Here is a 16545-nt window from a genome sequence, read left to right as displayed (position 1 = left end):
GGGTACCATGACAATTATTTCAGACCCTAAATTTGATCAGAATGTTCATTGAAGCATAACCCTTAAGAAATACCCTTGGTACATACATGTATATGGGAATTCTAAAGAATATTAAGTATTCTCACCCTGGCTCATTCAATTGTCAACAAGGACCAGTGAAGCATTACCATAGTGTTGAATTTTACATTCTGTAATGGCATGGAAGAATTAGCCCCATAAAATGGAAAGAATGACGAAATATTCTCATGTCCTAATACTTCTGAACAGTACTGTTCCTGACTCACGAGCATAACAAACAGAAAAGGAGGAAGTACCAGCACCACAACAGGAAAATAAGAGCCCGAAACAAAGTCTGTAAGTAGAAGAGTTGACCAAAATGGTCCACAGGCGAAGCATGTTCGACAGAAAGCAAAGAAATAAAATGAATAGGTACCTGAACTGAAGATGAAACAGGCAAAAAGGTGAAAACATCATCAATTAACCAGTTTGTACACCATGGTTCATCACAGCTCAATAAGGTTATGGAAGCTAAGTTATCCACGACATTGAAAGTACCTCGCCACAGAGTCTTTTTCTATAAAAACTTTGTAATATACAGAATTTCCAGTCAATACGTTCGCAATCTCGATATCAAAACACACACACTTTATATTACCGTCACTACTATGTGCTTGACTCAATTATCTATCTATCTATCCCGCTGGTTTTTCTCGCCAGGCTTATATACTAAAAAAGAAGGCGTCCTAAACAAACTCGGTCTTCCCCGATAATTCATGATCCTTCGAGAAACTCCAGCGCGCATGCTTCCAGCGTCGCGTGACTTCCGCTGTCGTAACAGTATTGATACAGTAATTTTAATTTGCAGGTTGGACATTATAACTGTCGGTTGGGACACTATATTAAGACTAATTTTATATGTATAAAAACTCGTTTGCCGGGTTTGGGACATTACATGCGTTGAGACACTATATCAAGTGACACTATAACTGTCTTCCTCTTTATCTAAATAATAATATTAATTAAAAATCTCCTGAGACCCAAACATTCTTTTACAGGCATTGTCTCCAACTGACTCATGGATCTGACATTTAGTTGTTCTTCCATTACTCACTTAGTAGAGCACATGCCTGCAAGTGATAGGTCTCAGATTTCAATAAACTAGTTTTAATTAAGAAAGGACTTGTATCGCTGAAGTTCCTCGGAAAGAATTTATACCGGAAATCATCAAACGAGCAGACAGTAACAATACATTTATAGTTCTTTAAAACAATGACAAATGTGTAAAGTTTGTGAAAAAACGTATTATCATTTCAGATTGGTGCACTCTGTAACCATGGAAAGAAAAAGAAAGTGTTTAACACTGCCACGTAATTGCTGGGAGCAACAGGGAGTTACAAGACAGCAGATTGCTGAGTAGTTTGGAATGAGTATGCAGATAGTCAATTTAATTTGAAAGCAAAAGTGATCTTGAGAGTCGATTTCAAAGTGGACAAGGAAAGGCCAATGAGAAACGAAATCATTCCGGCAAATTTCCAGAGCTTGAAGAAGTTATTTTTCTATGGTTCAAAGAAAAGCGGGCACAAGGAGTTCTGCCGAGTGTAGTGTTGCTTCGTCAAAAGGCAGCCGATCAAGCCCAAACTATTAAAATTGGAGGTTTTCAGCCAAATTACGTGTAGTTCAAACGATGGAAAACGAGACACAACATTATTTATAAAGTTGAATACGGAAAGAAAAATCTGCAGATGTCATAGTGTCAAAACAATGGCACAGTGAGAAATAGCCAGCTGTTATTAAATCTTATAAGCACGAGAACGTTTTCAATACTGATGAAACGGCGATTTTCTTCAATCTTCTTGACTCTCGTGGCTACGTTGAATGTGGTTCAAAGATGGAAGGAGGAACGCTGCCTAAGGAACGAATCACAATCCTTGCTTCTTATATGAAAAGCTAATCAACCACGTTGCCTTCTTAAAAATCTGACAAATCTTCCTGTCTCTTATGCTAGTTCCGTAAACACATGGATGACTGGAAATGTATTTGAGTGATGGCTTCACAAATGGGATAAAGAACTTCCAAAAAAGAAGATAAAAATATGCTTGCTTACAGACAATTGTGCAGCTCACGCTGCAGATGTTTCCCTGCAAAACATAAAGCTTGAGGTTTTCCTCCAAACACAACATCTGTTATGCAGCCAATGGCATAGGAGTCATCTGGAACCTCAAAGCTCACTATCATTCCATACTGCTTCAGCACATCATAAATAAGGTCGACACAGATCCCAACATTTCGTTTGAAGAACTAAAAAAGAAGGATAGATCTTCTGACAACAGTCACCGTCATTGATGAAGCATGGAAACTGGTGCAAACAGAGACCACCACAAATTGATTCAGAAAATGAGGTTTCCAGTTGCAGGCTGTAGATGAAGACCAAAATGATGCGACTGATGACACTATTAACTTGTTGATGTTATGTTCGTTTTTAAACGTGTTTTAAATATGACTTGATTAATAAAGATTATAATACACATAAAACTCATTTAAAATTCCATTTTCATAACTTTATCTAAGACAAAAGATCCTACCTATATAGTGTCCTGACAGATATAGTGTCTTTATTGCCAGGAACCGAATGGGACACTATAACCATCTTTCTCTGTATCTACATATCACTAAGCACGGTTATGCTTAGTATGTAGGAATGGGCCGAGAAAAAAAATGGCCAACACATTCAAGCTATTACTCTATAATGCTTACAAATAACTGATAAAGTTTAATTATAGCCTTATTTGAGCACCTAATTGCCATTATCGAGTGTTTCACAGTTTGTGAGACTCCCAATACATTGAAAGTGTCGATAATATGGGTAACTGGGAACTAGCTAAAGAGCTAAAGTGTTCATCTTCCTCTTTTCTTCTTCCATGCTAGCCAAAAAAATTAGTGAAGTTTTTGAAATGGCTTTAGTATGACAGAAAAGCAATTTAAGAGCACTTAGAAACCGGCTATCACTAAGCTTAGTATGTAAAGATGGACCAAGAAAATAGTGGCCACATTTAATCTACTACTCTATGATGCTTACAAATAACTCCTAAAGTTGAATTATAGCCTTATTTGACCACCTAATTGCCATTATCAAATGTTTCACAGCCGTATAACAGTAATATTATTCTGTTCTTCGACAACACGTATTTTATGTGTGGGGGGGATAATAAAAAGGAAAACTACTACTTAGTTGTGAGTTCAGTTTATAAGCATATATTAATATTCATGTTTCATAAGTAACAGTTTCATTTATGGTCGCTAGATGACAGCACAAAGTGTTCTTATATAACGACTGTTTGTGACTTTTCATTGCACAAATATAATATCTACCAAAACAGTTTATTTAAAATTAAATAGAGAAAGAATGAAAGAATATTCTAAATTAATATTCAAGGTATAAAAGAGACCAATACAGATTACAGGAACATAAAGGTTACATAGAGGAACATAAAGAAATAATAAAATAGAAAACACAGCTATAGCAGAACACTTAAAAACAACACAACACATAATTTTATGGGGGAAAAAACTACAATTTTAACTCAACCTTGTAACATTACAGCTTTAAATGTCAGAGAATCACTAGAAGTAATAAAATTTAAAACAGAAAAAGAAGTATTGAACAGAAATGAAGGACCATTGATATTTGGCGTGATGTAATTATAAAAGTTGACTAATGAATTATGTAAATATAAAAGGCAATTTAATATCACGTCGCAGGAAAAAAATGTACAAATTAGTATGTCTTGCAGATAACTCCTGAAGACGACGTCGAAACATTGTAAATATACACTGTATTTTTGAAGTTGGAAGCCGTTGAGACTTCAATTAAGTTTTTAAAACTGTGTGAATATAAAACGTTGGTTGTATTTATTTATTAAATGTTAATACTTTCTTGTTAATTTGGACTGAGTATATTTTACGCTTTTTTATCTCTTATTAGATTAATTTCTTTCTAATCAAACAAACATACTTAATATTTATCGAATATAATTCTATTTTTAATAACACATTTTTAACACCTTCAGACTTCTTACAAATTTTATCATCTTGTAATTTTAAATCATACATCTAAGATCTACAAATCCAGTCATTATTTTTACATTGTTTTCGCCTTTCATTTTACCATTTTTTGTTTACTAACGGAACACAATAAGAATTATCTTTTGGATAGTTTGAAGTATCAAATAAATTAATGTTTTCTTTTATATCCTTATAGAGGTCTTCTGTTTTTATCTCATAAATATAAAATTCGGTATCTTGGTATATTAATTTTAAGTCATCACCATACTTTGGTTTCATGAATCCATAGTATAAATTATACATCAATATCTTCGAAAGATCTGGAAGTTTTATACCAAGGTAAATTGCTTTATTGAATATTATTTTTGTTTTACTCGTATGAATAGCGGATAATGTTTCTGTAAATATTGCTCTTCCTATAAGTGTGGCTTTGCTAGTAATTTGTAAACTTTCTTTGCATCAGAATACAATTTTACATCAACTCGTTTTCTAATATTTTCCATAGTCTTTCCAAATACAGAATTATTTAACAATTTATAAAAAAATATTTTTTAAAACCATTAGTAGCTCTGGTTCTCAATTGTGTATTTAGGTCAATATATTTCTTAAGCCAATGAGATTGTTTAAATTCTAACATTCAATGAATTTTCTTCAGTTTTATTTCTGATAATAAACATTGTTTCAGATTTCTATAGCGAAGCACGTAATTTTTCTTACTATGTAAAGTTGTCATTAATTGTTTTTTCTTTAGTCGCTGTTCTGTTCTCTGGTACTATAGGTGTATCTGAATTATAATCATATAGTTCTTTTGGATACTTTAAATCTACCTCTAGAAACCTATTTCAAAATCATCAGGTAATTCCATTTCATCAATATTTTTATCACTCCATTTGATAAATATTGACTCATTGCCCATCCATGTAGGTTATTAGCAACTAGATAAGCTAAATAAGTATATTCTTTATTACGATCAAAATTTTCTTGTATTTATTATTTGCTTAGCCATATATGTTATAACCCCGAGATATACCTTAAGAGCATTAAGAGTACGTTTGTAGTCATCATCCGATATATCACATTCGTTCAGCATATTATAAAATGTTTATTTTGGTGGTAATTGAATTTCATTATATTTATTAAACGAGTAGTCCATATAATGATAAGGATACTCAATTTTTTATTACAAGATCGAGTTCATCTTTTGGAAAATATTGCATTATATTTTTGAACTGCTCTTTCCTAAGGATACTTGAAAGTTTATCTAAATTAATAACCATGAACTTAAATGAATCTATTAATTTTAATATCTGATTGCCGCTTTTTTACAGAATGAAATATATTTCTTTCGTTTTTTGAAATTAGATCAATTTCTTTATCATCCCAGCCTAATTCCTTGATAAACAGATGACTATCATATCCGCTCATATTATATATAAACAATGGTATGAATGATTTCTAAAAAGCAGATTACAACTTTTGTGTGCAGGTCCTCAGTATACTGCAGTTAAATTATTAAGGTTGTGAACTTTCTTTCAATCGTCTATCGGTTTATCATCCATTTTCTTATTATTGTTATTTAACTGTTTTATTTCTTCTTGTATTTTCATTAATTCGTTACGTACATTTGATCCTCGATAAACTATAGGATTTTTATGATGTCCGCGAACATACATAAAAAAAATAACAAAAACTCATAGGTTCATGTTTTTTTAAGCATTTGTATAATTCACAGAGGGATCTGGATTACGGGTATCGATCCTTCTTGTTAAGCATTCAAAATCAGCATACATAACAAAAGGAACTCCTAACGAACTTTTTATATTCTTAAATGGCACTTGCAAAAACCCAGCTTCTTACAGTCTTCTTCACGTTTATTTAATCTGAATTTTTGATTAAAAACACTTTAATAAACAGTGATAAATCTTTGAAAAGACCATAATGTGAAAAACGAAGTCTAATAGTGAATAGTAGAGCCACAGCAACACTTGTAAACATCTTTAACGAACTTTTCGGAATTACACGTATTCCATCTTCAGCAAATCTACGAAAATAGCAAATTGAATACCCTTTAGTATAATTACTAATATACAATGAATAGTTAGGAAATTATAAAATTTTCAATTTAAAAAAAAGGAGAAAGAGAGAAATATTTGAATAAAGCGAGTTTGGATTTCTATTGAGGCTTGGATATTTGTTGAGAATAAGTACTTTATTTTATCAACAGTTCGTGATCATTACATCCAGAAGTTAGAATTGAAAAGTCTAAGGAAATGGCCCACTCACTCATTTCTCATAAAAGTTTGTTAATAACATCTTTATAATAATTTTCCAAATTAGCCGACTTAAGAATTATTTCATTTTTAGTTTTGAATGAAAATTCTTCTGTTCCTTTATGCCTTCAATAAACATGGTATAATTTAATACTAACTTATAAATAATTTTTACATCTTAGCTCATCAACTTTAGGAAAACAATATTTTCTATATTAAACAAAGTTTTTCAGGTTTGACTTCTCTGAACTTCCGATGAAAACCTTCCTCGGTAAATTCATAGCGTTTCAGCAAGGCCAATTTTAACTTGTCATAGCACATGGCATCTTCTGACATCATGCTTGCGTACACTTGTAGGTCTTTTTCTGTGAGAAGTGGGCTGACACAGACTGCCTTTGTCCCAGTTCTGACTGTGGGCGAATCTTTCATATCTCTCAAGGAAAGCATCCATGTCATATTTTTGTTCATCAAATTTGGGCAACTTGGGTTGGCTGGCCCTGACTCCATTGTCATTATTGGGTCCTTCTTCTTTCTGTTGGGTGAGCTTGGTAATCTCAGTTTATGCTCTTATCCTCTCTATTTCCAGTCTCTCCTCTCTCTCTTTCTTCTTTCTCTTTCCAGTCTTTCCTTTATCTCGTTTTCTTCTTTTAGTCTTTCTTCCTCTGTTTCTCCTCTTCTCTTTTGTTGCCGCTGTTCTCTCTTTAGTTCCTGTTGTTGTGTAACATACTCTCGCAGTTCACTATCTTTTAACCCAATACGCTCACCTCTTTCAATCCAATTATCAAATTCTGTTGACATGGTTATATAGCGTGACTGTAATCTCTACACTATTTTGTCACCACTACAGTTTTGCGTATATAGGCCCACTTTCCGCTGTCGTTCACCACTGTATAATCCTGGCTGGCTCGTCAAATGTCAATATATGGTGGGCTAGAATTCTTCTTACAGTAGGTGTCTGACTTGTTATCGATAAATTCGAACAATAAATGAACAGCACACAATCCACTTGTTTTGAAATAATACATTAAAAAAAGTCAATCGCACGTACAAAAATTCTTTACACTACAAGATACAGTTGTATTTAAACCTTTAAATAATTTATTTTCTTGTCAAAAGTCAACACAGGCTGATTAAATCACTTTAGAATACAATTGACAAGACGAATTATTTTTCTCTACTCTATTTCTTACTATACAATTTGCGATAAATTCACTTATTTTACCCCGTGGTTTATCACAGCTATATCCAGAACTTTAAGTAATTGTCTCCTTTTTTGTCAAAGTCCACACAGGCTGGTTCAAATACTTTAGAACTCCCTTTGACAAGACAAATTATTTTCATTATCTCTATCAAACTGTGAATGTCACTTTAAATATCGCCCGTTATGGCTAAACTAATAAAAACGCAGTCTAACTTCACTTTTCACTAAATTAACTTTCTCTGACTTAAATTCACTTAACTGTTGGTTTCCACAGTTGTATCCAGAGTTTTAAGTAATTTTCTCATTTTTTTCGTCAAAAGTCCACACAGGCTGGTTTAGTTACTGTATGATCCAACTGACACGACAGATTATTTTTCCTGTCTCTGTTGTTACAATACAGCTGTGAAACACACTATAGAAATTACCAGGGGCCCGGGCGAATGAAACCTGGTTATGCCGTAAAGTTCGCCGAGTACCTTTAGGCTATATCTTCATTTAATCATAAAAAGCATAGTTTTTGTCTTTTCTTTACATAGACTTTTGATAAATTAAGAATGATTAAAATAATAATTTGAGTAATAATTAATATATATTTGTTACTTTATAAATTTAATAGATATTTCTTGTTAATTTACTAACGTTTTTACGTTTATGCTGTGAGCTAAAAACGGCTGCTGCTATGATTTTGCCTTGTTTATGCTTGTTTATTTTATTATTGTTTATTTTGCCTTATGAAAACATAAGTTAATTAGGTAAAGGAAAATCTAGAGGAAGTGAAAACAAATGCAAAATAAAGATGTGACAACTAGTGTTTTATATCAAAATAATTTTTATCTTGAAAAATTAGAGTATTCAGAAATTCTGAAATACAGTTAAACTAATTTTATTTTTCTACAAAACATGCATTTCCAATCCATAAAAGGTGTAAAAAATAATTACAGAGTACAATATTAAGAAAAAATTAATATTATTGAACAATGAATTAACTAAATACTTCACATTATTTTTGCCTTATTCATATTATGACAAATATATAAACAATTTTCTTTGCTTCTTAAAAGTATGAGCATAAAGAAACAGTTAAAAATTATTTCATACACATTATCTTTCAGATATAAAATAATAGTACTTAGTAAACTATTTTAATAATCTGTTTAACTAATTCGTACAAAATCACCATTAATGGTAAGCATAAAATTCTACAAGTTTGCCTTTGTTGTGTAATTTACAAACCTTCAGGATAAAGGGTTGTGAAATATAATTTTAATTTTTCTTTTTTAGTTTAGTTGTTACACATTTTCACAAGTTTACAAAATAGTGAAATTTGTTTTTCACATGCAAGCATGAATTTGTAATCATACTTGTAGATGATTAGAAACACTGGAGATATAGAGACTCTGTTGGTACTGATATAACATTCCACCAATTATATTTTCATAGCTCAAAGTTAGTTGTAATAGAATAAATATTTCAGAACTCTGGCCTTGGTTGTTAAAATCAGTATGATGATTTTAATACCTTGGTCTTAGTTTGGTGATATCTGTGATAATGGAGCTGATCTTCAGCAGACATGGCAGCAGCAGGTAATGTTGTGAAATAATGCTGTTAACAAAAATAGAAAAGAAGGTCATAAGCATTTACTAAAACAAAATTGCTGTTAAGAAAGCAAGATACTAAAAACCTAATTCTTAAAGCAACTACCTTTTGATACTATCACCAATATTACATTATGAAAAATTAAGTACTTCAGCTAACACTAACATATGCAAGATGTCTGAAGTCTGTGTTTTTGAATTTTATAGAGATACATAAAACCTTACCACTTTTATTGTCACTTGCTTGACAGCAAACTGACTCAGATTAATGGTTGTGTTAGTTACAATAAAATGTACATAATAACTTATCAAATTTCTTTACATGTATTTATAGTGGTTGTTTGTTTTCTGTTGTAATAAAATTTTCACATACAACTTGCTTACCCTAAAAACGATTTTGCAATGTTCTTAAGAACCAAGTTATAAGGTAGAATAACCATGCTTCTACCCACACCACTACAGACAAACGTCACTCAATATGTATACAAATATGGTGGCTAACCCATAAACGTTTGAAATAAAGTACATACGAAAACATACAAACTTTCATTAGGTAAGAAAACCTAAATCCCGACCAGCTAAGAACCATAGTTTCCTGCAATGTCAGCTCCCATTAGCAGTGTCCATCCACACTACATCTACCATTCCAGTGCCCAATACCAGGGCTCATCAGGCCAGCTGTGATATGAAAGACATAGCAGTGGTCTAGGTGATATTTATATCATTAGTTGCATGAACAACAGAATAGGTTAAATACTGAATTTCAACAATAAACATTTAATGTAATGGACATAGGATGCATACACTATGTGGTAATGGTAGTGCAGGACCTATTACAGCTATGAGTACAAGCATACTAAATTGACTGAATAACTAAGAATGTGTTCAAGCACCACTTCACTCTCCAGTATTTAATGTTTACCAATGTAATGGACAATGGCCTGAAGAGAACACATGAAACTGTAAAACAGCATCTATTAACATTTTCTACAAAGTTTGAAATGAACAATGTTTTTCTTAGCTTTGCAGCTGTACCTTTAGAGTTTTTCATCTACCACATAGAAACAAAACAGAAAGTTTGGTGGCATGTTTGTTTTTGTTTTAGGAAAAAGACAATTATCATAGTCCCAAATTTTAATTAATTATTATTAACCAAATAAAAAATACATATTAACTTCTCTGGACTGTTCCTAGGCCTACAAATTGTCATAAGAAAAAATACTACTGGATGTATCTAATAACCTAATAATAAACTAAATACATTTATAACTATCACTTTATTGATAACTTTATGCTCAAATAATTATTTCAAACACACAAAAAATTATAAACTTACCTTATAACTTTTGCCTCAGAGAAAGATGCCACAACAGCTGAACAGTTTCAACAGACATTAATAAGACACATTTTTTGAGACTGTTGAAGGGAAACAATCTCCCAAGCATAGGAAAAAGAGGAGTTATGTATTAAAATCAAGATAACTTTAATTTACTGGTTTCCATTTCATGTTATAATTTTTTTTAGACAAATGTCAAGAATGTGAAAATTAATTTTAATTTCTGAAGAATTAAAACTCAGAAATTTCATAAGATAGTGTGCCACCCTGAAAATTGATAAAAAAAAAATTAATCTCATATGAAGATTCATAGGATAAACAAATTATTTTGGTTTCCTTGTTTACAAAATAAACACATCTTGCTGTCAGGAAAAAAACAACTAAATATTGTTTGTGTCCGTTTTAGCTAAAGTACCTTAACAGTGTAACAGACAACTGTATATATGTTACTATGTATTTTAAATTGGATTCCTTGAGATTAAAATATGTTTCACGCTTATTGAAGAAGCTTAAAAAAATGCTGAAGATAAAGATTAATAAGAAAATCTCACCTGTAAGTAAAAAAATTTACTTAAGTCAATTTTTAAGTCTCACTAATTTAAAAGTATTAAACAATCTCAAAATAATAATTCCAAATAGGTTTAAAAATCACTTGGTTACATCAATTAAATTGTTAGAACATATTCTTGAGTTAAACTTTAATAAAAGTAACAGCACTTAAATGATAAAACAGCACCATAACTTTAATACAAAGTTTAGAGTAAACAGTAACTAAACACTAGAACAGTAATAAATATCTTATGGATACTTTAGATTCACTAAAAGCCTTCTTCTTATAACTTGATAAGTTATAACTGAAATGAAATTAACATTTTGGTGAAGAAAAGATTATGTAGCCTAATCTAGTCTTTGATTCACTACTCCAGCTGCAACAAACAAATTTCACTAAATTTACAGGTCATCAGCACTGCTTGAAAGAGTGAAGCAAATAAATAAAGCAGGCCCCATATAGTGGTATAAACAAACCAACTAAATAAGTTGTTGAAAAATTCACCAAAGTGATAGTAAAGTACAAAATACCTATTTTTTTCATTCGGTTGACATACAATATTGTAGGCAAGTGCCCTTCCTCAGGTAAAAGTTGCTAGCCAGTATATACGGAATAAAGATAAAATGATTGTGTTCAATTTTTAGACCAATACATATAATGCAGGCCTATGTGAGAACAATTCATGTAACAAGAGCCTGTGTACCAACAATCTACACATTACATAAATAAAAATTGGCAAACAAGTTGAAGGTAGGATAAAAACAAACTATACACTTATGTACATGCCTACACATAAATAATATACATAATGTATATTGCAAAATAATAAACATCAAAATTTAAAACATTGTGCAATGATAAAATTGTAAAATTCTATCTTGTTGCAGGCATTTATGTGTATATGCACAGATAAACACAACATATATATATATATATTAAAAAAATCATTTTACCTAAAGAATTAGAGATTTATTTACTGCAGAAAAAGTATGCTGTTAAAATAAAACTTGTATCTAGTGTAAAGGAGGTAATGATCACAGGAATGTAAAATGCTCATTGATGATGCTTGGCTTAACTGGTCCAAGTTCAAATAGTTTTTGGGGGGTAAAGATCTCATTTTTGTTTAGTTTCTTGGGGCATTAGTTAAGACTACAATTTTGAAATGATCATGGGAGTTGAAATGGTAAGTCACTGGTTATCTGAGTGAACAATGACTATATCTCTATGTTTGTGAGAACATTCAGTCTTTTCCTACAAAAAGTTGTCCACAATTTATGTAAATCATACAATACACTACACATTTGGATGTGTCAGGTGATTGCTTGAGTATACAATTGCAGAAAAAAGGTCATATTATGTAACTGTTTCGAAAGGGTCCTTGTTCTTTAAAGTTGAAATACAACATTGTAGGATGGACACTGTTTGAAAAACTCAAGTATTGATGATTGCTTTATGTCATGATTTTTCACCAGTTGTAATGAATGCTATCTAATTAATTTAGTTTGTTGAAACTATTCAGTTGTTATGGTATCTTTCATTGAGGAAAACACTGTAAGGAAAGTTAATACCTTGATAAGATTATGTCAAAAAAATTCAGGTATAAAATTTTCATAGTTATAATAAAAATTTGTGTACATCTGGTTATCAAAGTAACTAGCATCAAAACTTGAAGCATTATGTTCAACTAGCAGCTAGAACTGAGTTTGAAATTATTCTCAATTTCAACAGAAAACTTAATGCTAGGATGTTTGTTTCTTTAGGTATGTTAACAAGAGAAAATCCTCAATAGCTGTGGCACTTGAAATTCTTTAAGGCAGGATTAGAGTAAATTAATCTATGAGAACTTTTTATTAGCTATATTTTTGTGATCTGGCAATACCAAGTGTGGGGCATATGTATACCCAAATCGATTTTATTACTCATCAGGATCTCTACAAACCTACCCTCAAACTGAAATTCTTTTAGGCAGGATTAGAGGTTAACATTTTTCTAAATTTAAAATGTATTTCCATGCCCATCTAAACATTTTTCTCACTTGTTCCAGTCTTTTATACCCCACTCAATTGCCCTTGGCAATATTTGTCTCATTATACTCTCCACCTATGTCAATGTGCTCTCTATCCCGGTACTGTATTTAAGCACCTCATTCAGATGCTTTTATCACTTTGAGACTGATACTATCCCAGTATCTAACATTAGCTCTTAGTGGGGAGGAAGGGAGGGAAAGTATTAGTGGAAATAGATTTTCAATTTAGGAAAATGTTAACTTCCAAAACATATTTACCTCTGCTTACACTTATATCTAGAATCCCACATTGAGAAGGTAGAGGGGCTGGCACGGGCATTATCCATACAGAAAGCATATGCACAGATCATAGGTGTACCAAAATAGTGGTACCTGAGTGTAGGAACTGTACTATAGCCAGAACAGGCATGCTCTTCACCCTGAACTCGTATGAAAGGTGGAATCGTAAACGAGTGAAAATGACAGTTATCTGTTCAGAACACAACGTTATACAATACACCATTTGATAGATGAAAACCTTGACTTTCTATTCGTTATAGGTAATATATAATGAAACATAAGAGAGAACTATCAACAAATTGTGAAAGAGAGGATGTGACATGAGGGGTCTGATTTTCTATTTGATACCTCTGTAACCAAACAAAATTGAAAACTATAAAAATTATGGTCTGTTTGAGCAATAATGATTTTATAGAGAGTATTTTACGTTTAATTTCGAACATTTTCAAGTGGTGATGGATAAAATAGGGATGATGACATGCTAAGACAAAATGTGTCACGTGCATCACAATACAGTTCACACAGCAAAGGTCCAGCTCACACTTGTAGGCATCATGGTCTTGGACACCACAATGAGCACACGTTAAAGAACCACAACAGGATGCCTTTGAATGTCCAAACCACTGACACTGGAAGCATATGAGAGGGTTGGGAATATATGGCCATACCCGACAGTTGAAATACTCTGCCTTGACTGAAGCAGATGGATGTGGAGATGTAAACATCAGTATAAGAACATTGGTCGGCACCATATTTCCATCTTGATGAGTGGAGATCCTTCGAACTGCTGAAACCAGCGAAGATCTCTGATTTGGGGATGTTCTTCAAGTCCCTCTCAACAATGACTCCTCATGAGGAATTCAATGAAGCATGGGGAGTAACCTCAATGGGTATATCCCCAATGGCCTTGGAAGTCTGGAGAAGTTCACTGTATTTAGCTGTGGATATTTCCACCAAGATTTCTCCAGAACGGAACTTCTTAACTGACTTTGGAGAGCCAGCAAGCCCTTCTAATCCCTTCTGTATACAAAAGGGAGACATTTGCCCTAAAGATTTAACAAACAGTGAATGCAAGATCAGGAAACGAGGTACAGGTACACAATATGGTGGAGCCTGTTGTTTGGAGTCTTCAAGGCATAGTCGTTTACCAATGAACAGAGTTCTTTAAATTTTTTTTTTAGGATTTGGGAGATCCATTAGAAAAGAAGGAAGATTCGGTGCCCATCATGGAGTCCTACAAGGGGAAGCACTACAATGTCAAACTAGGACACTGCAGCAATGCCAGGGTTTTGCGACCACTATAAAATGTCCAAAACACCAGCTGAGAATGCCCAACACTGGTACTCAGCTGACCCTAGCCCAACAAGACCAGCCGACTGACTCTGAGGGGGCCACCCCAAGGCCGCCCATCTACAGGCATTCAAGGCCAAGGTTGTGTGTTGCAGTGCCCCATACACCACTCAACCACCAGGATTCTCTCCTCCCCTTCACGGGTCACCACACACGGCAAACACATGGGTGGATGTTTAGATGCCAGAGGAGGTAGCTGAAAATACAGAACCTTCCCCGGGAGGTCCCCTCATCACATACAGGAATCCACCTTGAGGGGGTCCTCAGTGTGGAATGGGGGTGAAATGCAACCTACTCTGGCCACATTTTGCTTCCAGTTATATATTAACTGCAGATTAAGCTTTAATTACCAATGAAGCTAAGCATTCCTGTTTCCATCTGTGGTAAGCAGTTTTCAGAGTAGCTGTCAGTTACTACAATACAGATTTTGGAATATCCTTTGGAAAATATGAATACAGCTAATCAAACCCTAACCACAGTTGAAGGAATTGGAATTAATCAATTACAATCCATTTTGATGTTTATTGCACTTCACAAGCTTAACTACTTTTCCCTTTGACTGCCACAACAAATGCATTAATTTCCAAATCCCACTGATGGCAGATGTCTTTCAACAGCCAGTCAAAGAAATGGGCTTTGATCATAATGCTTTAGTTAGATGGATGTCCTCTCTATCCTGTTTAGAAAGTTGGAGAGATTCTTGCTTAACCAATAATCTTTCAGATTAATCTTGATATGACTTCCTCTCTGCATTTATTGTGCTTAAGCAGAACCTAACCAGTGTTTAAAATTTCATGTTTTTTGTAATTCTAATTACTCTGTTTATTTTTACAGTTACTAAGATTTGTCAATTAACAACTTACAATATCATAACAGTACTTACATAATGACATCTACTTAAAGACAAAAAACAGACAATCAGCTTTGTCTCTAACTAGCTTAAGAGCTTAAAGAAAAACTGAAAATCAGTCAATGTCAAGAATAATTTTGTGTAAAATTGAATAAAAGCGGTTACATTGTGATGGCTTAAATTTTTACCTCCATATTCATAACTAGTACCTTTTATTTGCTCATGTATTTCTTCTGATATGCACTAACCTGACACTGGGTACAACTGTGGTCCATATATTGCAAAATAGACGAGAATGCTTTATTCAGTGCTTCATCTTTCGAAGATTTGTTTGCCAATGATGAGGCCTACAAAAGAATAATATAAATGCTTAATGAAATATTGTTTCATAAATTTTGTAACAAAATTAAACACTGGATAGTTTATTGGATAGTTAACTCTCTAAACTCTCCCAAGAACTTAAGAGGCTTACTAAGAACTAGTCACCCCCCAGTGGCACAGCGGTATGTCTACAGACTTACAATGTTAGAAATCAGGTTTTGATACTCATGATGGGCAGAGCACAGATAGCACATTGTGCTTAACTTCAAACAAACAAGAACTAGTTAAGTTTAATGATTGAAACTTTAAGAGTATTTGAAGAAAGAACTTAAGGCTTTACTTACCAAACTAAGGAATTCAGCTTGAGAGAGCTTAGCATTATATATAAAATTATATAATGCTCTCATTGTAAAGCATGTATGCTACCCCACATGACAGTCCCATCAACACATAAGAGGTTATATCCTCAAAATATCATCTGACCTGCCAGTGGAAAAGGAAGCTGTTTACATTTCAATATATTGTTGCGTCATCGAGTCACATGACTACTGTGACACAACATTTCTATAACTATCATGTACTTTGGCAAATGTTCTAGTTGTTACTAGATATAGGGTAGGCTGGTATATAAAAGGGAGGTAATGTAATGTGTGTGTAGACAGTGAGTAATTGAACTGCAGTCAGAAGTATTATTGACGTTTGTCG

General features: G+C 32.9%; 1 protein-coding gene across 17 annotated transcripts in view; it reads right to left on the bottom strand.

The window, feature by feature from the left end:
* Nucleotides 1–5801: 5801 nt before the first annotated feature.
* The window catches only part of LOC106463458, a 17116-nt gene continuing 6372 nt past the window's right edge, over nt 5802–16545 (bottom strand). For 4 of the 17 annotated variants that reach the window (XM_022390948.1, XM_013923490.2, XM_022390949.1 and 1 more), the window contains exons 4-6: nt 15768–15866; nt 9052–9135; nt 7199–7291 (exon numbers count right to left, since the gene is read on the bottom strand). In XM_022390948.1, the coding sequence (XP_022246656.1) occupies nt 7241–7291; nt 9052–9135; nt 15768–15866 (234 nt within the window). In that variant the 3' untranslated portion in view covers nt 7199–7240. Of the gene's footprint in view, nt 6104–7198; nt 7292–8573; nt 9136–9483; nt 9807–10464; nt 10732–15767; nt 15867–16184; nt 16324–16545 lie in introns of those variants that run through there. The other 13 variants (XR_002611499.1, XR_002611493.1, XR_002611497.1 and 10 more) reach the window with 13 other exon arrangements.

Source organism: Limulus polyphemus, unplaced genomic scaffold, assembly GCF_000517525.1.
Source record: "Limulus polyphemus unplaced genomic scaffold, Limulus_polyphemus-2.1.2 Scaffold1413, whole genome shotgun sequence".
In the NCBI taxonomy this organism is placed as follows: domain Eukaryota; kingdom Metazoa; phylum Arthropoda; class Merostomata; order Xiphosura; family Limulidae; genus Limulus; species Limulus polyphemus.
The sequence above is the reverse complement of the archived record's forward strand: the minus strand, read 5'-3'. Positions and strand labels throughout refer to the sequence as shown.